This window comes from Capra hircus, chromosome 4 (genome assembly GCF_001704415.2).
Source record: "Capra hircus breed San Clemente chromosome 4, ASM170441v1, whole genome shotgun sequence".
In the NCBI taxonomy this organism is placed as follows: Eukaryota; Metazoa; Chordata; class Mammalia; order Artiodactyla; family Bovidae; genus Capra; species Capra hircus.
In genome coordinates, this window is record NC_030811.1 from 87,626,300 (window position 1) to 87,654,260 (window position 27,961).

At 41.7% G+C, this 27,961-nt stretch overlaps 1 protein-coding gene across 1 annotated transcript in view; it reads left to right on the forward strand.

Moving 5' to 3' along the window:
* The window catches only part of LOC108633334, an 86,562-nt gene continuing 65,715 nt past the window's right edge, over positions 7,115-27,961 (forward strand). The window contains exon 1 of the mRNA XM_018047506.1: positions 7,115-7,276. Within this exon, the coding sequence (XP_017902995.1) occupies positions 7,115-7,276 (162 nt within the window). The remainder of the gene's footprint in view (positions 7,277-27,961) is intronic.

The following is a 27,961-nucleotide window of genomic DNA, read 5'->3' on the forward strand; positions in this document are numbered from 1 at the left end:
ACATCCGCTGGATCATGGAAAAAGCAAGAGAGTTCAGAAAAACATCTATTTCTGCTTTATTGACTATGCCCAAGCCTTTGACTGTGTGGATCACAATAAACTGTGGAATATTCTTCAAGAGATGGGAACACCAGACCACCTAACCTGCCTCTTGAGAAACCTGTATGCAGGTCAGGAAGCAACAGTTAGATTTGGACATCGAACAACAGACTGGTTCCAAATAGGAAAAGGAGTCCATCAAGGCTGTATATTGCCACGCTGCTTATTTAACTTCTATGCAGAGTACATTGTGAGAAACGCTGGGCTGCAAGAAGCACAAGCTGGAATCAAGATTGCCGGGAGAAATATCAATAACCTCAGATATGCAGATGACACCACCCTTATGGCAGAAAGTGAAGAGGAACTCAAAAGCCTCATGATGAAAGTGTAAGAGGAGAGTGAAAAAGTTGGCTTAAAGCTCAACATTCAGAAAATGAAGAGCATGGCATCTAGTCCCATCACTTCATGGCATATAGATGGGGAAACAGTGGAAACATTGTCAGACATTATTTTGGGGGGCTTCAAAAATCACTGCAGATGGTGACTGCAGCCATGAAATTAAAAGATGCTTACTCCTTGGTAGAAACCATATGACCAACCTAGATAGTATATTCAAAAGCAGAGACATTACATTGCCAACTAAGGTCTGTCTAGTCAAGGCTATGATTTTTCCAGTAGTCATGTATGGATGTTAGAGTTGGACTGTGAAGAAGGCTGTGCACTGAAGGATTGATGCTTTTGAACTGTGGTGTTGGAGAAGACTCTTGAGAGTCCCTTGGACTACAAGGAGATCCAACCAGTCCATTCTGAAGGAGATCAGCCCTGGGATTTCTTTGGAAGGAATGATGCTGAAGCTGAAACTCCAGTACTTTGGCCACCTCATGTGAAGAGTTGACTCATTGGAAAAGACTCTGATGCTGGGAAGGATTGGGGTAGGAGGAGAAGGGGACGACAGAGGATGAGATAACTGGATGGCATCACGGACTCGATGGACATGAGTCTGAGTGAACTCCAGGTGTTGGTGATGGACAGGGAAGCCTGACATGCTGCAATCCATGGGGTCGCAAAGAGTCAGACATGACTGAGTGACTGAGCTGAACTGAACCTGGAGTAACTTTGGGCAGCCTGTATATTGAAGCTCAGGGTTGTGTTCCTGTGTTGCTGGAGAATTTGCGTGGTAGGTCTTGCTTTGGAACTTGTTGACCTCTGGTGGTGCTTGGTTTCAGTAGGCATGGAGGCATTTGATGAGCTCCTGTTGATTAATGTTCCCTAGAGTCAGGAGTTCTCTGGTGAGCATTTGGACTTAAGCCTCCTGCTTCTGGTTTTTAGTCTTATATTTACAGTAGCCTCAAGATTTCTCCATATATACAGCATCATTGATAAAACATCTAGGTTAAAGATGAAAAGTTTCTCCACAGTGAGGAACACCCAGAGAGGTTCACGAAGTTACATGAAGAAGAGAAGAGGGAGGAGGGAGTTAGAGGTGACCCAAATGAGATGAGGTGAAATCAAAAGAGGAGAGAGCAAGCTAGCCAGTAATCATTTCCTTATGTGCACTCCACAGTCTGGTCCGTTCAGATTGTTCGTGGAGTGACACAGAGAAGAGAAGAGAAGAGAAGAGAAGAGAAGAGAAGAGAAGAGGGAGGAAGGAGACAGAGGTGGCCAGGAGGATAAAGGGGGGGAGGAAAGGAGAGAGACAGATCCAGCCAGTAATCAGTTCCTTAAGTGTTCTCCACTGTCTGGAACACACAAAGAGATTCACAGATTTGGGTACAGAAGAGAAGGGGGAAGGAGGAGATAGAGTCAAGCTGGTGGAGAAAAAGAAGAGTCCAGAGGGGGAGAGAGCAGTCAAGCCAGTAATCTCGCTCCCAAGTAAAAATGGGTACTGAAGATTAGGTTCTTAAAGGCACAAAATTGATAACAAATACCAAAAAGCAAAGATTAAAAATCTAGAGTAGAGGTTGGATTTTCAAAAATACAATATTAAAGATAAGAAAAAAAACAAAGTCAGAAAAATTATTAAATATATATGAAGTTTGCTTTAAAAGAATAAGCTCTATTTTTTTGAAAAGTAATAGTAGATTATAAAAATTAAAATTAAAAGAGTAATAGAGACGTAAAAATGTAAAAAAATTTTTTTTAAAGAATCATAGCAAAAATATTAAAAACGTATCTAGGACTTTCTCTGGTGTTGTTGTGGGCAGTGTGGTATCAATTCATTATCAGATAGTTCCTTGGTCCGGCTTATATTTCGCAAGATCTATAGGCCCCTTAGAAAGACAATGTCAAAGAATGCTCAAACTATCGCACAATTGCACTCATCTCACACACTAGTAAAGTAATGCTCAAAATTCTCCAAGCCAGGCTTCAGCAATACGTGAACCGTGAACTTCCAGATGTTCAAGCTGGTTTTAGAAAAGGAAGAGGAACCAGAGATCAAATTGCCAACATCCGCTGGATCATGGAAAAAGCAAGAGAGTTCCAGAAAAACATCTATTTCTGCTTTATTGACTATGCCAAAGCCTTTGACTGTGTGGATCACAATAAACTGTGGAAAATTCTGAAAGAGGTGGGAATACCAGACCACCTGACCTGCCTCTTGAGAAACCTGTATGCAGGTCAGGAAGCAACAGTTAGAACTGGACATGGGACAACAGACTGGTTCCAAATAGGAAAAAGAGTATGTCAAGGCTGTATATTGTCACCCTGCTTATTTTTTTGTTGTTTTTTGTTTTTTTTTGTTTTTTATTTTTTAAATTTTAAAATCTTTAATTCTTACATGCATTCCCAAACATGAACCCCCCTCCCACCTCCCTCCCCACATTTAAGTTTTATGCAGAGTACATCGTGAGAAACACTGGGCTGGAAGAAGCACAAGATGGAATCAAGATTGCCAGGAGAACTATCAATAACCTCAGATATGCAGATGACACCACCCTTATGGCAGAAAGTGAAGAGGAACTCAAAAGCCTCTTGATGAAAGTGAAAGAGGAGAATGAAAAAGTTGGCTTAAAGGTCAACATTCAGAAAACGAAGATCATGGCATCCGGTCCCATCACTTCATGGGAAATAGATGGGGAAACAGTGGAAGCAGTGTCAGACTTTATTTTAGGGGGCTACAAAATCACTGCAGATGGTGATTGCAGCCATGAAATTAGAAGACACTTACTTCTTGGAAGGAAAGTTATGACCAAATTAAATAGCATATTCAAAAGCAGAGACATTACTTTGCCAACAAGAGTCTGTCTAGTCAAGGCTATGATTTTTCCAGTGGTCATGTATGGATGTGAGAGTTGGACTGTGAAGAAAGCTGAGCGCTGTAGAATTGATGCTTTTGATGTGTGGTGTTGGAGAAGGCTCCTGAGAGTCCCTTGGACTGCAAGGAGATCCAACCAGTCCATTCCAAAGGAGATCAACCCTGGGATTTCTTTGGAAGGAATGATGCTAAAGCTGAACCTCCAGTACTTTGGCCACCTCATGCAAAGTGTTGACTCATTGGAAAAGACTCTGATGCTGGGAGGGACTGGGGGCAGGAGGAGAAGTGGATGACAGAGGATGAGATGCCAGGATGGCATCACCGACTTGAAGGATGTGAGTTTGAGTGAACTCCGGTAGTTGGTGATGGACAGGGAGGCCTGGCATGCTGCGATTCATGTGGTCGCAAAGAGTCAGACACGACTGAGCAACTGAACTGGACTGATAGGCCTCTTCCTATGTAGTCAGTACTAACTACAGGGTTTTAATCTATTGCATCTGTCCCTTCCAAGGCGGTTCCCTCTGTTTTTTCTCTTCTGTTTGCTGGTCTCTTCAGTGTCTGATTTCTGCCCCGGCCCAAGTGGGCGGTCGTAGACACTTTTTTAGGCTCACTTGTTCAGTCACGCTGTGGGGAGGGAGGGACGCTGCAAATAAATAACACTGGCATGTGCTCACAGTGTCTCGGCCACAGTGGGCCTGCCCCCGCCCATGGCATGTGTGATTTCCGTCACACTGCTCAGGCTCTAGGTTGCTCCACTGAGAACAGTTTGAGGCCAGCCCTGGGCTGCATGGACCTCCCAGGCCTAAGCTGCTCAGGTTCAGGCACTTGGGTAGTCGTCAGAGGTGCAGACTCAGTTTTTGCACCTGTGTTTTGCACCCAGGTTCGAGCAGCTCAGGTGATGAGGTGTTTGGCGAGCGCGGTCGCTGCGACTTATCGCCTCCCCCGTCCCTGCCACTCGGTTTTCTGGGTGTACAACCAGCGCACATTCTCAGATGCATTTTGACCATGCAGAACCCCAAGAAGTCTTAGTTAGCAAAGAAGCCTGCTTGCAGTTTGATAGATAATGCCTCTCTGGGGCTGCAATTTCCCCCTTCCAGCTCTGGTTGCCTGTCACCGGAGGGGGATGGTCTGCAGTGGGCTAGCTCTGTTCAGGCCTTTGTTCTGTGAGCGGGCCTGACAGTGTCTTAGGCTAGAGCTTTTCCCATGGTAGCTATTCCACAGTCTGGTTTGCTAGCCCAAGTTAGTTCCCTCAGATTGCCCTTGGAGCATTCAGCCTGGTCCTTACTCTAAACAATGCAGCCCGCACCTCCCTGCCCATCCCCCACTTGCTAGTGGTGGGTACAGGCATCTGCGCTGCTTCTCCACTGGGGGAAATACCATTGGGCACATAATCTGTGGGTTTAAATTATTTATTTATTTTTCCTCCCAGGTATGTTGCCCTCTGTGCTTCCAAGGCTCGCCACAGACTGGGCAGTGAGAGTGTTTCCTGGTGTTTGGAAACTTCTCTCTTTTTAAGACTCCCTTCCTGGGATGGAGCTAAATCCCCTACCTCTTTTGTCTCTTCTTTAGTCTTTTATATTTTTTCCTACCTCCTTTCGAAGACGCTCGGCTGCTTTTCTAGGTACCTGATGTCCTCTGCTGGCATTCAGAAGTTGTTTTGTGGCATTTACTCAGTGTTTAAATGTTCTTTTGATGAATTTGTGGGGGAGAAAGTGGTCTCCACGTCCTATTCCTCCACCATCTTAGGACCGCCTCCTGCATAATATTAAGATCTTTTCTTTGTTTTCCCCCCTCAACATTCAGACATTCCTTAAGCCCATAAATTTCACTTCTAAATTGGTGGAAAATGATGTTTTTACATAATACAGTGAAGATTATCACTGTCCTAAGCTTGTTGTATAGTAAGAAGGAAAATTCCAGCCAAAAGTGTAGATCTTTTCTCAAGTTATGTACACACACACACACACACACACACACACACACACACACACGCATGTATGTGGGCTTCCCAGGTGGCACTAGTGGTACAGAACCCTCCTGCCAATGTGGGAGATGTAAAAGATGTGGGTTTGATCCCTGGGTCAGGAAGATAACCTGAAGGAGGGCATAGCAATCCATTCCAGTATTCTTGCCTGAAGAATCCCATTGACAGAGGACCCTGGTGGGCTACAGTCCATATGGTCACAAGGAGTTAGACACAACTGAAGGAACTTAACACACGCACACATATATGACTTCTCTGAGGGCTCGGTGATAAAGAATCTGCCTGCCAATGCAGGAGATGTGGGTTAAATCTCTGGTCCAGGAAGATCGCCTGGACAAGGAAATCGCAATCCACTCTAGTATTCTTGACTGGAGAATCCCATGGACAGAGGAGCCTGGTGTGCTACAGTCCATGGGGTCGCAAAGAGTCAGACACAGCTCAGTGACTGAACAACAACAACAACATATACTCCTGGAAACTGGTCTTAGAAAAATAATTCTAAATACAAAAAGGTTCATGACAGACTTGATTATTAGAATGTTGTTTGAAATACAAATAATTATCCAACAATATAGGAACAAAAGTAAATTATGATTTGTGACTACTTTCATATGTAAGAGGACTGTGGAGTAATATAGCAAGAGTTTATCGTGCAAATAAGTAAAAACACAGGATACAGGATTGTTTTTACCATACGATTACAATTGTATAATACTGCTTGCACATTATGAAAAGCCCTGAATATCTGGGTAAAGAAAATGTGAAATACTATTTCCAAAATTTACAAATATGTATGTTCTATTATTCTATAAGTAGCATGATGTATTTCTGTAAGCGTGACACTATAAAAATTTATTGAAAATAAAACTTGTGCTTTTAATTTTTTACTTCTATAGAGTTTTATCAGATTACAAGGAATTGTCATTTAGAATGAAGAATTTGTATGACAATATCATTTTCTGTTTAAATATTTGATTGTATGTTATGTGTAAGCCATCATGCTATGTGGCACAGCTTCTGTGGCAGACAACAAGGAATAAAATTTTGTCTTTTGCGTGAAGAAATTCACAATTAGTGAATAAATATAATCTTGCCATACAATAACATTTTTGTAGTTAAATTTAGCACAGATTGTTATATTATGGACAATTCAGATAATGAATTTGTCTGATAAAGAAAGATAGATGTTCTGTTCAATATGGAACTGATACAATTCTGTGTTGAAAAAAAAATTCAATGTTAAAGTCAAATTTATAAAAATCTTGCCAAGCCATGTAACAGAGTTTTGGAGAAACTAGCTGAATCCAGATTTGATGTTCTGGTAGAACATCCAGGAAGAACCATTAATAATAATAGCTTACAATTGTAGAACAATTACTATACACTACACCTTGTCTTGGAGAAGGCAATGGCACCCCACTCCAGCACTCTTGCCTGGAAAATCCCATGGACAGAGGAGCCTGGTGGGCTGCAGTCCATGGGGTCGCAAAGAATCAGACACAACTGAGCGACTTCCCTTTCACTTTTCACTTTCATGCATTGGAGAGGGAAATGGCAACCCACTCCGGTGTTCTTGCCTGGAGAATCCCAGGGATGGGGGAGCCTGGTGGGCTGCTGTCTATGGGGTCGCACAGAGTCGGACACGACTGAAGCGACTTAGCAGCAGCAGAAGCACACCTTTTTTTAAGAGCTTCTCTTGTTTTCCATTTAATCTTCCCCCAAACCCTATGAAAAAAGTGCTGTTGTCATCATCCCATGTTTAGAAGTCAGAGAATAGGTGTATTTAGAAATTATGTAATTTTCACAAGTCACATAGTATTAATACATGAAGGACCATGCCGAGAACTATCACAGAACTTCATGATAAAGTTAAATTGTCTGAGGAAGGTTCCGTGGGCCATATTCACTGCATCCTTCATTCAAAAAGTAACAAAAAACATGGCACAGATGAGACTGAGCACTTTCAGGGTGGTATAGTCAAGGACTACAGGTGGACAGTAAGCACATGAAAAGATGCTCAGCATTGCCGTTATTAGAGAAATGTGAATCAAAACCATAATGAAGTAGCATTGTTCACTATGACCATCGTCAAAAAGTCTACAAATAGTAAATGCTGGAGAAGGCATGGAGAAAAGGGAACCCTCCTACCTACATAGTTTGATGTGAACATAAATTGGTGCAGCTATTATGGAAAATAGTATGGAGGTTCCTTTAAAAACTATAAATAGAGCTACCTTATGATCCAGCAATCCCACTTCTGGGCATATATCTGGAAAAGATGAAAGCTCTAATTCAAAAAAATATGTGAATGCCAATGTTCATAACAGGACTGTTTACAATAGCCACATGTAGGCAACCTAAATATCCATCAGCAGGTGAATTGATGAAGAATATGTGGTGTGTGTACACACACACACATACAGTGGCATATTAGCCATAAGAAAGAATGAAATAATGCCATTTGCAGCAACATGGATAGACCTAGAAATTATTGCACTAAGTAAAGTAAGTCAAAGACAAATATATGATATCGCTTATATATGGAATCTAACGGAGAAGGCAATGGCACCCCACTCCAGTACTCTTGCCTGGAAAATCCCATGGATGGAGGAGCCTGGTAGGCTGCAGTCCATGGGGCCACTAAGAGTCAGACACGACTGAACGACTTCACTTTCACTTTTCACTTTCATGCCTTGGAGAAGGAAATGGCAACCCACTCCAGTGTTCTTGCCTGGAGAATCCCAGGGACGGGGGAGCCTCATGGGCTGCCGTCTATGGGGTCCCACAGAGTCAGACACGACTGAAGTGATTTAGCAGCAGCAGCAGCAGCATGGAATCTAAAAAATAGTACAAATGACCTAATTTATAAAGCAGAAACAGACTCAGATACGGAAAACAAACTTACAATTACCAAATGGGAAGGCAGGGTAGAGGATAAATTGGGAGTATGGGATTGACAGATACACACTAACAGATATACACTGTGTATAACATAGATAAACAACAAGGATTTACTGTATAGCACAGGGATTTATATTCAGTATCTTGTAGAAAGCTATAATGAGACAGAATATAAAAACAGAATCACTTTGGTCTACACCTGAAACTAACAGAAAATTGTAAATCAACTATACTTCAATTAAAAAGAAAGAAAGAAAACCAAAACATATTGTGAGAGGAATGAGTGATGTAATGGTTAATTTTGCATGTCCACTTGACTGACTGTAGGGTTCCCAGATTAAACATTATTTCTGGGTCTGTCTGTGCAGTCTTTTGGATGGGATTAGCATTTGAAATGGTAGATTCAGTAAAGTAGATTGCCATCCCCAGTGTGGGTGGACACCATCCAATCCATTGAGGGCTTGAACAAAACAAAAGATGGACATAGGAGGAAGTCACTTCTTGTTTTTCCTGCCTCAGAGATGAGCCGGGACTTCTCATCTCACCTTCTCCTGTTCTCGGACTGAGATTTACACTATTGTCTCCCCTGGTTCTCAGGCCTTTGGATGCGGAATGAATCATGTCACTTGCTTTCCTGGGTCTCCAGCTTACATACATTGTGAGACTTGTCAACCTTCGTGTTTATGTGAGTCAGTTCCTCATAATTAATTTCCACACACACACACACACACACACACACACACACACACACTATCATTTCTGATTCTCCCAAGAGTCCTGCCTAATACAGGAAGGAGGTATGTGGATGGCAAAGCAGAGCAGAGGAGAAGCCCATGGGAACAGGATATGGGCTGATTTGGGTTATATGTTCTATTCAATCCATTCCATCAGTTACAGTTCTGCTGACGCTGCAAATAAGGAATCAGAAAATTAGATTATCTAGCTCTTCTGGCCTGGGGTTCTGTTAAATGGATTTAGACACTGGTCTGATGGCTAAATTTCACTTAAGTGGGGAGGGAGCTTGGCCATAACCAGGACAATCCTGCATTCAGGCATTTGCCTTAAAAATTATTTATCCATCCCCACACTCTTGTCTATTCTCTATCTTTCCTCTTAGATAGAAAATTATAATGACACAATCAACCAAAATTAAATGAGGACTGTATGTCAAGTAGGGATTCCTATATATCATAAAGGAGAGCGTTTGTAACAACAATCTCATTTACTGTGTTGATGGTTAGGAAACACTGAAGAATAAAAACGTGTAGTTTTCTCATACAAAGCAAAACCACAGCAACATAATCACCCCCCCCCCAAAATATGAAATGTTTTTGTTTTTCTTCTTCTACAAAGTACAAGTTGTTTCAGGACATGAAAGTACACAGTGCTGGCACCTATTATCAGGAAACTACTAAGGCGTGAAAGAAAGAACTAAAGTTTTCAATCACAAAGTGTATGAAACCCTAAGTCTTTAGGGAAAGTAATGAAATGTTGCTGCTGCTGCTAAGTCGCTTCAGTCATGTCCAACTTTGTGCGACCCCAGAGACGGCAGCCCACCAGGCTCCCCAGTCCCTGGGATTCTCCAGGCAAGAGTTGCTAAGTGCTACCAAATCGTAATGTGGCAGCACTTCTTACTTGCTGTTTCAGCTGTTCTCCACAAGGCAACCAGGGTGTCTTTTCAAAATACAAATCTGCTCTGGTCAGCCTTTTGCTACATACAGTTCCAAGGGCTTCTCAGGACTCTTAGGATAAATATCAAAATGCTTCCTGAGATCAAGGAATTTGTGTAAAGCAAATGCTGTCTTCCTTTCTGGTCTTCTGTCCAAAAACACCCCCTACTCCCCTTCATACTAAGAGCTCCAGCCATGCTGACCTCAGGGAAAATGCATTTCCTCCAGCCCTGGGGCATTTGCATATGCTCTTCCTTCAGCCTACGTTTCTTCTCTCATCTTAAGCTCCTTTAACTAGTTAATTCCTAATTCTACCTTTATGTGTGTTCATGCTAAGTGGCTTCAGTTGTGTCCAAACTCTTTGCAACCCCATGGACTGCAACCTGCCAGGCTTCTCTGTCCATGGGATTCTCCAGGCAAGAATACTGGAGTGGGTTGCCATGCCATCCTCCAGGGGATCTTCCTGACCCAGGGATCAAGACTGTGTCTCCCACAGCTCCTGCACTGCGGCATATTCTTTATCACTGAGTCACTGGGGAAGCCCAATTCTTCCTTCACACCTCAGCTCAATCATTACTTCCTTCCCTGACATCCCTATAGGGACACAGTGTTGTTCAACTCCAGAGGTGCTCCTGACATTATATTCTATGGTAATAGTACTTTCTGGACTCCTGTTCCTGCAAATACAGTTGAGCATCCTTAGAGAAAGAGGATCAGACATGGCTTTCTTGACTTAAGAGAAGCCATTTTGGGCCTAAATTATTTTGTGATCTAAGCCTGGTCACAATGCTTGGCCTTGAACTGTTCTCAGTAATTAATGATCTTAAGAAAAAAAAGAATATAGAAACAGGGCTTCCCTGACTGCTCAGTGGTAAAGAATCTGCCTGCCAATGCAAGAGGCACAGGTTTGATCCCTGATCCGGGAAGATCCCACATGCCATGGACCAACTAAGCCCGTGTGCCACAACTGTTGAGCGTGTGCTCTAGTGCCCGTGAGCTGCAACCACTGAGCCCGTGTGCTGCAACTACTGAAGCCTGTGAGCCTAGCGCCCGTGCTCAGCAGCAAGAAAAGCCACCACAATGAGAAGCCCATGCACTGCAGCTAGAGAGTAGCCCCCTCTTGCTGCAACTGTTAGGAGAAGCATACTGACTGAAACCGCCCACCCTGGACAGGCACCATAGTAACTATTTGCATGAGTTGTTTCATGACAGGAAGTCCTAGTAAGAAACACGGGACTAATAAGCCACCATCAATCAGAAGAGTTCGGGAAAGATCAAAAGGAGACACCACGTTTCTGACCACCTCCTGGAATCCTCTCTGGCATCCATTTTGGCTGAGCCAATGCGTGTGCCACCAGGAAGGACTGAGTCAGAATGATTGGCCAAAGACAACCCAGAAACTAATCCCATTACCATAAAACCCAAGACTGTGAGCATGTGGCAGAGCAGTTCTCCTGGGTTCCCTACCGTACTGCTCTCCACCAAGGTGCTTCTTCCCAATAAAGTCTCTTGCTTTGTCAGCACATGTGTCTCCTTGGACAGTTCATTTCCAAGTGTTAGACAAGAGCCCACTCTTGGGCTCTGGAAGGGGTCACTCTTCCTGCAACAAGTGGCAACTCTAGCGGGATTCTTCTTCACTGTGACTGACATCCTGACTACTCAGGGTACTCACGGACCAGTTTGCCCACCGATGGAACAGATCCAGTGGCCACAACCGGGACCCTTTAGTCCCTGGCCTGCTCCCAACACAGACAACTGGCCAGAGTGCCCTGACTGGGTAAGGAATAAGAGACTTTATGGACCTCTCTCCCCTTCCTTCTCTCTTTTCCCTTCTTAACCCTTCCTATCCTACCCTTTTCTTCTAGTCTCCCAGTCCTAGGCACAAGAGTCTAGTCGAAGGGCCTCAGCCTGAGCTGAGAGTTGGAGGAATATCACCTCTGCTTGGCCAAGAATTCGAATTCTGTTTCTGTTTTTGTCTGGTTTCTGATTTGGACTCAGTTAGGTTCTGGTCTGGTCTGTTTCTGGTAGGGCCAAGTTCCAGTCCTCCCTTCCTTGGAGGCCCAGGGGAAAGTCCCGTAATGCCTGGGTATCTGCAGATGGCAAGAGAAGTCTGTAAGACCACCTTTTTTGCTCCCCTCCTCTCCCATCTCCTTCCCCATCTTATTTCAATCTGGTCTCTTTTCTTCCCTTTGAAATCTTTGAAGACCTGAGATATTTTCATTTACTCTATTAGTACTTGGATCTGAACTTCTGTGTCTCAATAGGAGGTTTTTTGAGAGACTGTAATCTTTTATTTAAGGGAGTATTTGATTAGGAGGTCTGGATCTATGTATGTGTCTTATACTCTGTGATTTGTGTTGTGATTTGTGATGACCATTTTTGCTTTGTGTGGTCACCGTTTTGTTTAGACCTCAGAGAAAGTTGGTTTAGGTAAAAGTCTTAAAAATCAGTTCCAAAACTGGTTCTTTTTGCATATACAGTTTTAAAAGCAAACTTGATCAAACAACTTATTGGAATTCTGATGGTAAGGTCAGAAAATCAAGTAGAACTTGATTTTCTCTCCCTGGGCCCTGAAACCAGGGCTCTCAGGAACACTTATCTAGACCATCGCTAACTCCTGCTGCTGCTGATACTAAGTCACTTCAGTTGTGTCTGACTCTGTGCGACCCCATAGATGGCAGCCCACCAGGCTCCCCTGTCCCTGGGATTCTTCAGGCAAGAACACTGGAGTGGGTTGCCATTTCCTTCTCCAATGCATGAAAGTGAAAAGTGAAAGTGAAGTCACTCAGTCGTGTCCGACTCTTTGCAACCACATGAATCGCAGCATGCAAGGCCTCCCAGTCCATCACCAACTCCTGGAGTTCACTCACATTCACGTCCATCAAGTCATTGATGCCATCCAGCCATCTCATCCTCTGTCGTCCCCTTCTCCTCCTGCCCCCAATCCCTCGCAGCACCAAAATCTTTTCCAATGAGTCAACTCTTTGCATGAGGTGGCCAAGTACTGGAGGTTCAGCTTTAGCATCATTCCTTCCAAAGAAATCCCAGGGCTGATCTCCTGTAGGATGGACTGGTTGGATCTCCTTGCAGTCCAAGGGACTCTCAAGAGTCTTCTCCAACACCACAGTTCAAAAACATCAATTCTTCAGCGCTCAGCCTTCTTCACAGTCCAACTCTCACATCCATACTGACTACTGGAAAAACCATAGCCTTGACTAGACGGACCTTAGTCAGCAAAGAAATGGGTCTACTTTTCAATATGCTATCTAGGTTGGTCATAACTTTTCTTCCAAGGAGTAAGCATCTTTTAATTTCATGGCTGCAGTCACCATCTGCAGTGATTTTGGAGCCCCCCAAAATAAAGTCTGACACTGTTTCCACTGTTTCCCCATCTATTTGCCATGAAGTGATGGGACTAGATGTCATGATCTTAGTTTCCTGAATGTTGAGCTTTAAGCCAACTTTTTCACTCTCCTCTTTCACTTTCATCAAGAGGCTTTTGAGTTCCTCTTCACTTTCTGACATAAGGGTGGTGTGTTCTGCATATCTGAGGTTATTGATATTTCTCCCGGCAATCTTGATTCCAGCTTGTGTTTCCTCCAGTCCAGCGCTTCTCATGATGTACTCTGCATAGAAGTTTGCTGGGGTCCAGCCCCAGTGGATCCAGGGTGATTCGAAGGTGGGGACGGAATCGGCGTCCTGGAATAAACTTATTTAATTACAGATATATAGAGAGATTAGAAACAGATAGTGTAGTAGGAAAATTAGTGGAGAAAAAGAGGCTGAAAAACTGGTTTATGTGGAATACTAATCACCACCTACGTAGGCCACAGGCGTCTCTCCATTCTCCCGAAGGAGAGAAGGCACTGAGGCCTCCCCGGTCTGATCTTAGAAGCCCCAGCACAGTTAGTAGGCTTGGTGCATACCCTCGTACCAGATGGGAATTCAGCCAGGAAAATGGGGAGCAAGAAAGAAACGACACGGTGGAATCCGTCTTTCCAGAAACTGATCCAATTTCTTTATTTTTCAGGTTTGCTTATATACCTTTTTGTTATACATAGGGATGAGTACAGAGTCACGTGGGGGTCAGCAGACCTGATCCTTGTCACAATCAGGTGCTTCATATAAAATTATACAAAGGCCTTATGGTTTTGACATCATCTTCTGGCCATGAGACCTGCTGACATTTTATGGCCCTGTCTGATACCAGTCAGTTAACCAGAAAACTAATTTTTCCAGGGGTGATTTTTTCTTAAATCAGGCACCACCCTCCAAATAAAGTTGCATTTCTATAGGGTGAGGGTGTAGTGAGTTACAACTAGGAAAGGAATTTACTTAGCCTAAGGTTTAACATGATTAATCTTAAAGGTTAACACTTATTTTTCCTATATGTTAGTTATATTCATTTTAAGGGCAAGGAATATGGGGATTTAGCAGCAAATATTGGCTCAACAAGTGTAAACCCTTGACCAATGTTCCCCTTAAGATCTATTTAGTCTTAAGATAGTGATAAAGTTACATTTTTACATAGCAAGGACACAGTGATTTATAACAAAGTACAGTGATCTATAACAAAAGAGAAAATTTATTAACTCAAAAAGTCTAGTATTGCCAACATCAAAAACTACTTTATTTCCTTTTCTATATTCCAAATACGTTGATTAATATATTCCCAGATGCCTAAGGATATGGAAGCCTGGCAGCAATCACTGACTCAACAATGAGAAAAGCCCTATGCTAATACTCCAAACTCTCTGTGCTATTTATGGTTGAGAGGTTGTCACACAAGCTAGTCTGTCAGCAGAGAGGTTTGACCTGAGACACCCTTGTCACAACCAGGGCAGGGAATTAGCAGTAATTATTGGCAGGACAAATGAAAAAACCCTTCACCAATATAATTTCTAATCAACCCACTGTACTATACTAATAATTTTCTCAAAAGAGTCTGTATTCAGAAAGTTTTAAAGCATCTCATGCCTCTCATGGTTGGGAGGCTGTAAACAATCACATGTGGCCGGACAAACCTGATCAGGGAGGCTAGAGGACCTCCAGAGGAATTTCAAGTTGAAACACTCTTGTCAAGCCCAGGAGTCTTTATTAACTGAAGCTGCAAGTTAACTCCTTCTCCGAGAGAAATGGTTATGGGGGAGAGCCCCCTGTAAAGTCAGAGGTGTAGGCGAGAGCATGAAACACTCTTGTTTTGGAGTTGGATGCTCGGGAACAGGGGGTTTCCTGAGGCTTGATCACGCCTTTGCGTATGCCAAGCCTCCTTCCTCATGACCTTTACCATGGGTGGAGTTCTTCACGCTGGCCCCCGGCAGAAGTTAAATAAGCAGGGTGACAATATACAGCCTTGACATACTCCTTTTCCTATTTGGAACCAGTCTATTGTTCCATGTCCAGTTCTAACTGTTGCTTCCTGACCTGCATACAGATTTCTCAAGAGGCAGGTCAGATGGTCTGGTATTCCCATCTCTCTCAGAATTTTCCAGTTTATTGTGATCCACACAGTCAAAGGCTTTGGCATAGTCAATAAAGCAGAAATAGATGTTCTTCTGGAACTCTTGCTTTTTCGATGATCCAGCGGATGTTGACAATTTGATCTCTGGTTCCTCTGCCTTTTCTAAAACCAGCTTGAACATCAGGAATTTCACGGTTCACATATTGTTGAAGCCTGGCTTGGAGAATTTTGAGCATTACTTTACTAGCATGTGAGATGAGTGCAATTGTATCTAGGATTACTAGAGGTCAAATGAGACTGTATTCTATCTGTTACAAATTTGTCAACAAGAAAACAAACTCCATGGGAAAAAAGTTTTAAGGGAAGTGTTTTCAGTAACAGAAGGTGTAAGAAATGAAAAAGTACTGAAATAAATGAGTTATGGATGATCAGGATTTGCTAAAATCAGATCACAATTAATTGGGTAAATGGATTTTGTTAGAAATGACTCAGCCATAGGAAAACTGGTTAGAATCAACTAGGTCCAAGATGGTGGAATCAACTTTCACTAGACCTGGCGCTTCGGTATACGCACCCATTATAAAATATCAGCAAGTTAAGTGATATACCCACTCAGTTCAGTTCAGTTCAGTCACTCAGTCGTGTCCTACTCTTTGTGACCCCATGAATCACAGCATGCCAGGCCTCCCTGTCCATTACCAACTCCAGAGTTCACTGAAACTCATGCTCATTGACTTGGTGATGCCATCCAGCCATCTCATCCTCTGTCGTCCCCTTCTCCTCCTGCCTTCAATCTTTTCCAGCATCAGGGTCTTTTCCAATGAGTCAGTTCTTCGCGTCAGGGGTGGCCAGAGTATTGGAACTTCAGCATCAGTCCTTCCAATGAATATTCAGGACTGATTTCCTTTAGGGTGGACTGGTTGGATCTCCTTGCAGTCCAAGGGACTCTCAAGAGTCTTCTCCAACACCACAGTTCAAAAGCATCAATTCATTGGCACTCAGCTTTCTTTATAGTCCAACTCTCACATCCATACATGACCACTGGAAAAAACCATAGCCTTGACCAGATGGACATTTGTTGGCAAAGTAATGTCTCTGCTTTTTAATATGTTATTTAGGTTGGTCATAACTAGTATTGGCTAAATATAAGTGTTCTAGATCCTTTTGCGTTTTTGGACAAAATTTCCTAAATCAAATCCTATTAAAGTTCTTTTGATTTCAACTAACTTTGGGATGCTGCAAAGGGCTCCTGAAACATTCCAAAGAAAGATACTAAACTAAGTAGGTTCATTTGGTATATAAAATTATGTGGGAAATATTATATTATCAATGAGTAATACATCATTTTAGGTTATATTTTATGGTAAATGTTACTAATATAGATATCCTAGAAATTACACAGAGTTCCTGAAATTCTGATATGTCCTGGTATTCTAATGGGAAAACTGATGACTTCACAAAGGTTAACAAAAGGACTGAATTAACTAGTGAATATGCTTATAACTTCTATGGTTTCTATCTGAAAAAATTACTAGTTTGAATGTATGTTTTCTAGGAGTATGGAAAACCTTCCCTTCAAACTAATTATGATAGTAATATGGTAAAATTATACTGTATAGACAAATTGAAATATTTATCTTTTCTCTCTATCTGACCCCTCCAAAAATTAGAAACTCTTAGGTTTCCAATAACTTTATCAGATAAGTTAGGAAGATTATCTCATTAACAGATACAGAAGTCTCAAGGAACTTTTGAGACCCTGAGAAGGGAGGAAATTCACCTAGATTTATCAGGCAAAATCTATGATAAGCCTTTGGCATGAATTTCTTAGCTGTGAAATATTTTACTTTAAAAGTTCAGTCTGACAAATGGATAAAGAAGTTGTGGTACATATATACAAGGGAATATTACTAAGCTATAAAAAAAGAATGCATTTGAGTCAGTTCTAATGAGGTGACTGAAATTGGAGCCTATTACACAGAGTGAAGTAAGTCAGAAAGAGAAACACCAACACAGTATATTAAGCATATATATGGAGTTTAGAAAGACGGTAACAATGACCCTATATGCAAGATAGCAGAAGAAACATAGATGTAAAGAACAGACTTTTGGACTATGTGGGAGAAGGCAAGGGTGGGATGATTTGACACAATAGCTTTGAAACATGTATATTACCATGTGTAAAATTGATGACCAGTGCAAGTTCGATGCATGAAGTAGGGCACTCAAAGCCGATGCTCTGGGACAACCGAGAGGGATGGGATGGGGAAGGAGGTAGGAGGGGGGTTCAGGATGCAGGAATACATGTACACCCATGGCTGATTCATGTTAATGTATGCAAAAACCACCACAATATTGTAATTAGCCTCCAATTAAAATAAATAGATTTTTTTTTTTAAGTTCAGTTTGAGACTCTATAAAAGTTTCAGCAAAGCAAAAAGTCTGTGATCAATTATGGTTATATAAATCATCAGGCCAAGTTTATTGAGACCAGACCTATTTCATAAACAATTTAGTTTTAATTTGGTTATATTTGGTAAAAATGAGGGTGATTTTAGAAGAAAGTGATGTTTCAATGAACACTAAATCCCAGTTTGTTAATGAAGGTCTGTATTTACTGAGACTCATTTCCTGGATAGTTCTTTGCTGTTAGGGTATAGTAATTTAAAATTTAATTAAATTATTAGAAGACACCCTAAGTTTGTTTCTGAAGCTTATCTCAGTAATCTGTCTTTGAACGAAGATCAAGTGCCTCACTACCTGCAACCAGAACTAGAAAATAACATAAGTGGCTATTTCCAACATGGATGGAAGAGCCTTTTTATCAGGTACTCTTAAATAGCTCATGCACAGTGAAATTCAAGAGGAAAGATTAATTTCCACTTCCAAAGGCTGGACTAGGCTATAGAGAGGACTGCTGACCTGAATTCACCTTAAAATGGCGCTCAGAGGAAAGAAACTACACTACACTAGGATGAGAGGAAGATGACATCAAAAGTAGTCAACTTTCCCACTATCCTGGACCTGATTCGTATGATCATTTATAATGCTTTCTTAACTTCTTGGACCTAGACATGATCCTATGCTAGTCTTAGAAATCAATCCAATTGTTGGGTTTGTGGCCAATTACCTATGTCTAGCTCTGGGTTACCCTGGTGAATTTCTCTACTCCAAGGCTCTAATTGGCTGGACGTGAGCAAATTTACTTTAAAAGCAAAATTACAGTCATGTTCAGGTCACTATTGATATTACTAGATAGAATCACCTCACCTGGCCAATTAATAATTCCTGCTCTGACTCTGGCCATAGGATGAAAATTTTTTTCAGGGTCACTCAGATTCATTCAGGATGATGAGCTAAGTCTCAACCAAATCCTCTAGTCTATTAAAAGGAAATCTCCCACAAGTATGGGATGGGTTTATGTAGATAACACCAGGCTATGATAATTTAAGTTTAAAATACCCTCTAAATGGTCGTGAAATGCCCCCTATAACAGTCAAGTTTATGACCATGAGGGGACTCTGCCAACTAGAAACTGGAACTTGCCACCTACCGCTACAAAGATTAAATCATGGCCACTGCAGCTGTTGACCTTCAACACCCCCAAAAGAAGTGCAGGGCGGAGATCAGGAGCAAGGTACTCTGTGCTCTAGGAAAAACTAGTAGAACAGGCCTTCAGAGAGTTAGATATTTTCAGGAGGAGATTTTATGAGTTCCAATTCTTGCATCTTCTCATGCCTAGAGAAATACTAACATCATTAACAGTGACATCTACTTTGGCTATTAAGGAGAATATTACAATTAAAAGTTGAAAAAGAAAAAAGAAAGATTGAACAGCTGTGGTTCAGACATCTAAGGAAATAACTAGGTGATGCTATGGGTGTAATTTCAAACTAGTCCTCGTATTGCTAAGAACTTGAGCTTTCTGAGTTGGGCCAGACTTGGATGCCACTAGACATTGTCATTGCCTTTCTTTGGGATTGGAATGAAAACTGACCTTTTCCAGTCCTGTGGCCACTGCTGAGTTTTCCACATTTGCTGGCATATTGAGTGCAGCACTTTCACAGCATCATCTTTCAGGATTTGACATAGCTCAACTGGAATTCCATCACCTCCAATAGCTTTGCTCATAATGATGCTTTCTAAGGCCCACTTCACTTCACATTCCAGGATGTCTGGCTCTAGATTAGTGATCACACCATCATGATTATCTGGGTCATGAAGATCTTTTTTGTACAGTTCTTCCATGTATTCTTGCCACCTCTTCTTAATATCTTCTGCTTCTGTTAGGTCCATACCATTTCTGTCCTTTATTGAGCCCATCTTTGCATGAAATGTTCCCTTGGTATCGCTAATTTTCTTGAAGAGATCTCTAGTCTTTCCCATTCTGTTCTTTTCCTCTATTTCTTTGCATTGATCGCTGAGGAAGGCTTTCTTATCTCTTTTTGCTATTCTCTGGAACTCTGCATTCAGATGCTTATATCTTTCCTTTTCTCCTTTGCTTTTTGCCTCTCTTCTTTTCACAGCTACTTGTAAGGCCTCCCCAGACAGCCATTTTGCTTTTTTGCATTTCTTTTCCATGGGGACGGTCTTGATCCCTGTCTCCTGTACAATGTCACGATCCTCATTCCATAGTTCATCAGGCACTCTATCTATCAGATCTAGGCCCTTAAATCTATTTCTCACTTCCACCGTATAATCATAAGGGATTTGATTTAGGTCATACCTGAATGGTCTAGCGGTTTTCCCTACTTTCTTCAACTTAAGTCTGAATTTGGTATTAAGGAGTTCATGATCTGAGCCACAGTCAGTTGCTGGTCTTGTTTTTGTTGACTGTATAGAGCTTCTCCATCTTTGGCTGCAAAGAATATAATCAATCTGATTTTGGTGTTGACCATCTCGTGATGTCCATGTGTAGAGTCTCCTCTTGTGTTGTCAGAAGAGGGTGTTTGCTATGACCAGTGCATTTTCTTGGCAAAACTTTATTAGTATTCGCCCTGCTTCATTCCGCATTCCAAGGCCAAATTTGCCAGTGACTCCAGGTGTTTCTTGACTTCCTACTTTTGCATTCCAGTCCCCTATAATGAAAAGCACATCTTTTTTTGGGTGTTAGTTCTAAAAGGTCTTATAGGTCTTCATAGAACCGTTCAACTTCAGCTTCTTAAGCATTACTGGTTGGGGCATAGACTTGGATTACTGTGATATTGAATGGTTTGCCTTGGAGACGAACAGAGATCATTCTGTCGTTTTTGAGATTGCATCCAAGTACTGCATTTCAGACTCTTGTTGACCATGATGACTACTCCATTACTTCTGAGGGATTCCTGCCGCAGTAGTAGATTTCAGCAATACGTGAACCGTGAAGTTCCTGATGTTCAAGCTGGTTTTAGAAAAAGCAGAGGAACCAGAGATCAAATTGCCAACATCCACTGGATCATCAAAAAAGCAAGGGAATTCCACAAAAACATCTATTTCTGCTTTATTGACTAGGCCAAAGCCTTTGACTCTGTGGATCACAATAAAGTGTGGAAAATTCTGAGAGAGATGAGAATACCAGACCACCAGACCTGCCTCTTGAGAAATCTGTATACAGGTCAGGAAGCAACCGTTATAACTGGACATGGAACAACAGACTGGTTCCAAATAGGAAAAGGAGGACGTCAAAGCTGTATTGTCACCCTACTTATTTAACTTCTATGCAGAGTACATCATGAGAAACGCTGGACTGGAGGAAACACAAGCTGGAATCAAGATTGCCGGGAGAAATATCAATAACCTCAGATATGCAGAACACACCATCCTTATGGCAGAAAGTGAAGAGGAACTCAAAAGCCTTTTGATTAAAGTGAAAGAGGAGAGTGAAAAAGTTGACTTAAAGCTCAACATTCAGGAAACTAAGATCATGACATCTGGTCCCATCACTTCATGGCAAATAGATGGGGAAACAGTGGAAACAGTGTCAGACTTTATTTTGGGGGGCTCCAAAATCACTGCAGATGGTGACTGCAGCCATGAAATTAAAAGATGCTTACTCCTTGGAAGAAAAGTTATGACCAACCTAGATAGCATATTGAAAAGTAGACCCATTTCTTTGCTGACTAAGGTCCATCTAGTCAAGGCTATGGTTTTCCCAGTAGTCATGTATGGATGTGAGAGTTGGACTGTGAAGAAGGCTGAGCGCTGAAGAATTGATGTTTTTGAACTGTGGTGTTGGAGAAGACTCTTGAGAGTCCCTTGGACTGCAAGGAGATCCAACCAGTCCATCCTACAGGAGATCAGCCCTGGGATTTCTTTGGAAGGAATGATGCTAAAGCTGAATCTCCAGTACTTGGCCACCTCATGCAAAGAGTTGACTCATTGGAAAAGATTTTGGTACTGGGAGGGATTGGGGGCAGGAGGAGAAGGGGACGACAAAGGATGAGATGGCTGGATGGCATCAGTGACTTGATGGACGTGAATGTGAGTGAACTCCGGGAGTTGGTGATGGACAGGGAGGCCTGGCATGCTGCAATTCATGTGGTCGCAAAGAGTTGGACATGACTGAACGACTGAATTGAACTGAGACATTGTCAAAACAATGTCTGCCGGCAGCTAGTAACTGCAAACTTGATAAAAGTAAACAACTGGCTACCAGGCTACAAGTGTCCTCAAAGTGCCAGGTCCAGATTGGGTTTCAGGCCTATTTTTGTGAAAAGAAATGAGATTTTATTTTGTCTATCAAAATTCCAGTTGTCACTCCTCCAACTACTTCTAACTGGGTCTGTTACATCAAAATGACAGACCAAGGGATTTAGATTTTAATCATACAAGACTCAGATCTAGGACTTGGAACTCAGAAATGCTTCCAGTTCAGTGTCTATTCTCCAAACTGAGGCGGCCCTATGCCCTATTTTGACAGGAAGCTATCAGAGCCATAGTTGTCCAGTTCCCTGAATTAAATTTGAGTGGGAGTCTGGGGTCTTGGGGTCTTTCTGTGCCTCCTGCTTCTTGTTTGTAGGATATAGGCTTTGTTCAGCCTCCTTGACCTTCCCTGAGTTCCAAAGGGCAGAGTCAAAAAGTTGATAATAGAGGAAGGGAGAGAATGGTGGCTTGGTGAGTGGTAAAGAATCTGCCCAAGTAAGCAGAAGACTCAGGTTCATTACTGGGTCAGGAAGATCCCTGGAGAAGGAGATGGCGACCCACTTCAATATTCTTGCCTGAAGAATCCCATGGACAGAGCAGTCTGGCAGACTACAGTTTATGGGGTCGCATGGAGTTGGACATGACTTGGTGACTACATAGCAGCAGCAGGGAAGGCAGAAACAAAGGCGGAACACTCCAGAACAATAGTACAGCAACAAAGCAGGGTCCTGGTTCCTCCTCAAAGGACATTAACAATACCTTTGAGTTTTTCTGCAGGAACGAAGGCCTCCACTCAAGTGGAGGATGATGACTTCATGCTAAGCACAAGATTCTTAGAACTTCACCCTGTTACTTCATCACCAACCAATCAGAAGAAAGTCTGCATAGAGTGGAGAATAATGAAGACTCTCCTCCCCAAATGATTCTCTTTTAAAAAACTTTTATTGTTGAGCTGGATCTTCAATGTTGGTTTTTGGACGTCTACCTTCTCCCCAGGTTGCCAGGGTATAAAGCAAATTTCTTTTCTAACCAACACTTGTCTCTTGAGTATTGACTTTTGAGTGTTAAGCAGCCAAACCTGAGTTCCTTAACAGTATGATTAATTTGACTCTGAAAATTCAAGGGGCCAGTCATTACTATCATGGTCTTTTTGATATATTTTAAACATGTATATGCAAAATTCAACTATGGACATAGTCAAGTGATACCAAATGTATTTTAATGTATTTGACTTAAAGAATCTCTCTAGGAGAATTCTCTTGAAAATTGTTTTAAGCTTAAGAAGTCTCATTTAGTCTATCTGCAGAAAGAATTAAAGCTATATATATATACTTGACATCATGGCTTAAAATCTTTTTTGGAAGTTTGTGAGTAACTCATTTCTCACTGATGTTTAACTTTTGCCAAATATCCCCAAGATGATTATTTTGAAAAACTGTATATTTGAATAAGTTGGCTAAGATAACTTACAGAAAATTACTTTGTAGAATTGGCAGTCACCCAGTTATAACTATAAAAATGAATTCTTGATGTTAGAGAGATTTTTGTGTTACTTTACTAACTTCATTATTAATCTTTTTGTTTTTGAGCTAGTATCTTACTGTTCTATAGTATGTTTTTGTATACTTTACAATAAATTTTATTATCTGATAAAGCAAGTCTTCCCTTGTTACTCTTGCTTTGCCTGGTGATCTAGGCTACATTTGCATGTTTATGTGACTTAGATGAAATTTAGAATAATTTTGCCAAGACCCCCAAATGTAAACCTACTTACTTCATCATGGACAATTTAATCATTCTAATAACCAATATAAATAATAATAATAATTATATCTAATGCTCTTTGCATGCTTACCAAGTGTCTGTCAATATTATAAGTGCTACAGGAGTAAACTCAAGTGATATAATAGTTTACTTGAAAACTAAGAAAATCGACTGAAAATATATTAATAACAATGTGTGTGTGTGTGCTAGGTCACTTCAGTCATGTCTGACTCTTTGCGACTGCATGTACTGTAGCCCTCTAGGCTCCTCTGTCCATGGGATTCTCTGGACAAGAATACTGGAGTAGGTTGCCATGCCCTCCTTCAGGAGATCTTCCTGACCCAGGGATCAAACCCACATCTCTTATGTCTCCTGCTTTGGCAAGCGGCTTCTTTACCACTACCACCACCTGGGAAGCCCATTAATAACAATAAGCACACTCAAAAAGATAACTGTGCAAAAGGAAGTATATTTCCTATGAAAAATTATAACCATTAATAGTTAGACATATAATGAAAGTAAAAAGCCTAGTCTTACTATCACTGGAACTTTACAACAAAAACTCCACTGAGTGAAATAAAAGAAAATTCAAGGAATTGAAGACACATACCATGGTCTTAGAACACTGCAAATATTGCAGAGATGTTTATATTTTAACCTAATTTATTAATGTAGTGCATTTTCATCAGAATCTCCATAGTTTTTTTGGGAAAGAATGTGTCAAAATGATTCTAATGTGAAGAATAGACACTCTAAAGTTACTTAAGAACTTTCTGAAAGAGTTTAATTAAGAGATACGCTCTACTTCCCTGGTGGCTCAGAAGGTAAAGAACCCACCGGCAATGTGGAAGATCTGGGTTTGATCCCTGAGTCAGGAAGGTGCCCTGGAGAAGGGAATGGCAACCCACTCCAGTATTCTTGCCTAGAAAATTCCATGGACAGAGGAGCCTGGTGGGCTACAGTTCATGGGGTCGCAAAGGCAGACACAACTGAGTGACTAACACACAAGCCCTACTAGATAGTTAAAAAAAACATTAGAAGGCTTCATTCAATATGTATCAGATTTTGGTACCACTAGCTTACAAATGATAAATCACTGGATCAGAATAGAAAATCCAGCAATAGACTCAAATATATGTAAATATTTAGAGCCTAATAAAGGTAGCATTTCATGCCCATGGGAAGGAATGCATTATTTAATACCAATGTTAAAGCATCACTCAGTTGGAAAAGTTAGGCTTTTTCAACAATTGTTTCTTACAGCAAGACTTATAAGTATCAAATATACAAATGCGAAAAACAAAAAGGAAAAACACATTACAAAATGTTAATCATTTTTATAATCTAAGCATAAATGAGTTTTTCTAATAACGAAAACACACAAAAAACATAAAAATAAAAGCACATAAATTTGACTGCATAAAAATACAAAGCCTTTGGAAGGCAGAAAACAAACACAGTGACAGGTATTGAAAATACATAATGACTGTGTATAGCATGAGACCATCTGAACAAAATTAAGTACATATATCTTTATTTTGTGTCTGGAGAGATATTTCAAAAAAAGTTGCTGTGAAACATTTATGTTCATTGTCTCTGTGGATTTATTATCATGAGCACATATACTTATTGCAAATGTAAAATTACTATTAAAATTATTCAGTTCAGTTCAGTCACTAAGTCATATCTGACTCTTTGTGACCCCATGGGACTGCAGCATGCCAGGCTTCCCTGTCCATCATGAACTCCTGGAGTTTACTCAAACTCATGTCCACTGAGTCAGTGGTGACATCCAATCATCTCATCTGTCATCCCCTTCTCCTCCCTCAATCAAACTTTCCCAGCATCAGGGTCTTTTCAAATGAGTCAGTTCTTTGCATCACATGGCCAAAGGTTTGGAGTTTCAGCTTCATCAGTCCTTCCAATGAATATTCAGGACTGATTTCCTTTAGGATGGACTGGTTGGATCTTCTTGATGTCCAAGGGACTCTCAAGAGACTTCTGCCACACCACAGTTCAAAAGCATGAATTCTTCAGTGCTCAGCTTTCTTTATATTCCAACTCTCACATCCATACATGAATACTGGAAAAACCATAGCTTTGACTAGATGTAATTTTAATGGCAAAGTAATGTCTCTTCTTTTTAATATGCTGTCTAGGTTGCTCATAGCTTTTCTTCCAAGGAGCAAGCGTTTTTTAATTTCATGGCTGCAGTCATCATCTGCAGTGATTATGGAGCCCCCCAAAATAAAGTCTCTCACTGTTTCCATTGTTTCTCCATTTACTTGTGATGAAGTGATTGGACCAGATACCATAATCTTAGTTATCTGAATGTTGAGATTTAAGCCAACTTTTTCACTCTCCTCTTTCACTTTCATCAAGAGGCTCTTTAGTTCCTCTTCACTTTCTGCCATAAGGATGGTATCATCTGAGTATCTGAGGTTATTGATATTTCTCCCAGCAATCTGATTCCAGTTTGTGCTTCATCCAGCTCCACGTTTCTCATGATGTACTCTGCATAGAAGTTAAATAAGCAGGGTGACAATGTACAGCCTTGATGTACTCCTTTCCCTATTTGGAACCAGTCTGTTGGTCCATGTCCAGTTCTAACTGTTGCTTCTTGACCTGCATACAGATTTCTGAGGAGGCAGGTCATGGGGTCTGGTATTCCCATCTCTTAAAGAATTTTCCGGGGGCACGGTCCTAAGATGGTGGAGGAATAGGATGGGGAGACCACTTTCCCCCCCAAAAATTCATCAAAAGAACACTTAAATGCTGAGTAAATGTCACAAAACAACTTCTGAAAGCTGGCAGAGGACATCAGGCACCCAGAAAAGCAGCTCATTGTCTTCAAAAAGAGGTAGGAAAAAATATAAAAGACAAAAAAAGAGAGAAAAGAGGTAGGGAGGGAGCTACGTCCCGGGAAGGGAGTTTTAAAAAGAGAGAAGTTTCCAAACATCAGGAAACACTCTCACGGCTCAGTCTGTGGCGAGCCTTGGAAGCACAGAGGGCAACATAACAGGGAGGAAAAATAAATAAATAATTAAAACCCACAGGTTACGAGCCCAGTGGTAACTTCCCCAGTGGAGAAGCAGCGCAGACGCCTGCATCCGCCACTAGCAAGCGGGGGCTGGTCAGGGAGGCATGGGCTGCATTGCTTTTTAAGGATCAGGCCCGAATGCAAAGAGGGTAACCAGAGCGAACTAACTTGGGCTAGCAAACCAGACTGTGGGATAGCTACCACGGGAAAAGCTCTAACAAAAGACACCGCCAGGACCATGCACAGAACAAAATTCTGTTCCATGCACGGAACAGAATTAGCTGGCTGCAGACCATCCCCCTCTGGTGACAGGCAGCCAGAGCTGGAAGGGCCTGAAGGGGGCAATTGCAGCCCCAGAGAGACATTATCTATCAAACTGCAAGCAGGCTTCTTTGCTAACTAAGACTTCTTGGGTTCTGGACAGTCACCATCCACCTGAGAAGGTGCACCAGTTGTACACCCAGAAAACTGAGCACCAGGGACGGGAGAGGTTAAAAGTCACAGTGACCACGTTTGCCAAACACCTGGTCACCTGAGCTGCTCAGACCTGGGAAGGGCACAAAACGCAGGCCCAATCGAGTCTGCACCTCTGAGAAATACCTGAGTGCCTGACCCTGAGAGGCTTACACCTGGGAGGTGCATGCAGCCCAGGGCTGGCCTCAGACGGTTCCCGGTGGAGCAACCTAGAACCTGAGCTGTGTGCACCGTGAGCGGGGGCAGGCCCATCATAGCTGAGACACTGTGAGCACACGCCAGTGTTATTTGTTTGCAGCATTCCTTCCCCACCACAGCACGACTGAACAAGTGAGCCTAAAAAAGGTGTCCACCACTGCCCTCCTTGTGTCGCGATGGAAGTCAGACACTGAAGAGACCAGCAAACAGAAGAAGGTAAAACAGAGGGAACTGCCTTGGAACTGACAGGTGCAATAGATTAAAACCCTGTCGTTAGTACCGACTACATAGGAAGGGGCCTATAAAGCTTCAGAAATACAAGACGGACTAAGGAACTATCCGAAAATGAACTGATCCCACACTGCCCACAACACCACCAGAGAAAGTCCTAGATATATCTTTACTATTTTTATGATCATTCTTTTTTTTCTTCTTCTTCTTTTTTAAAACTTTTAAAGTCCTCTATTACTCCTTTAATTTTCATTTTTATAACCTACTAGTACTTTTCAAAAAAAAGACCCTATTCTTAAAGCAAACTTCATATACATATATA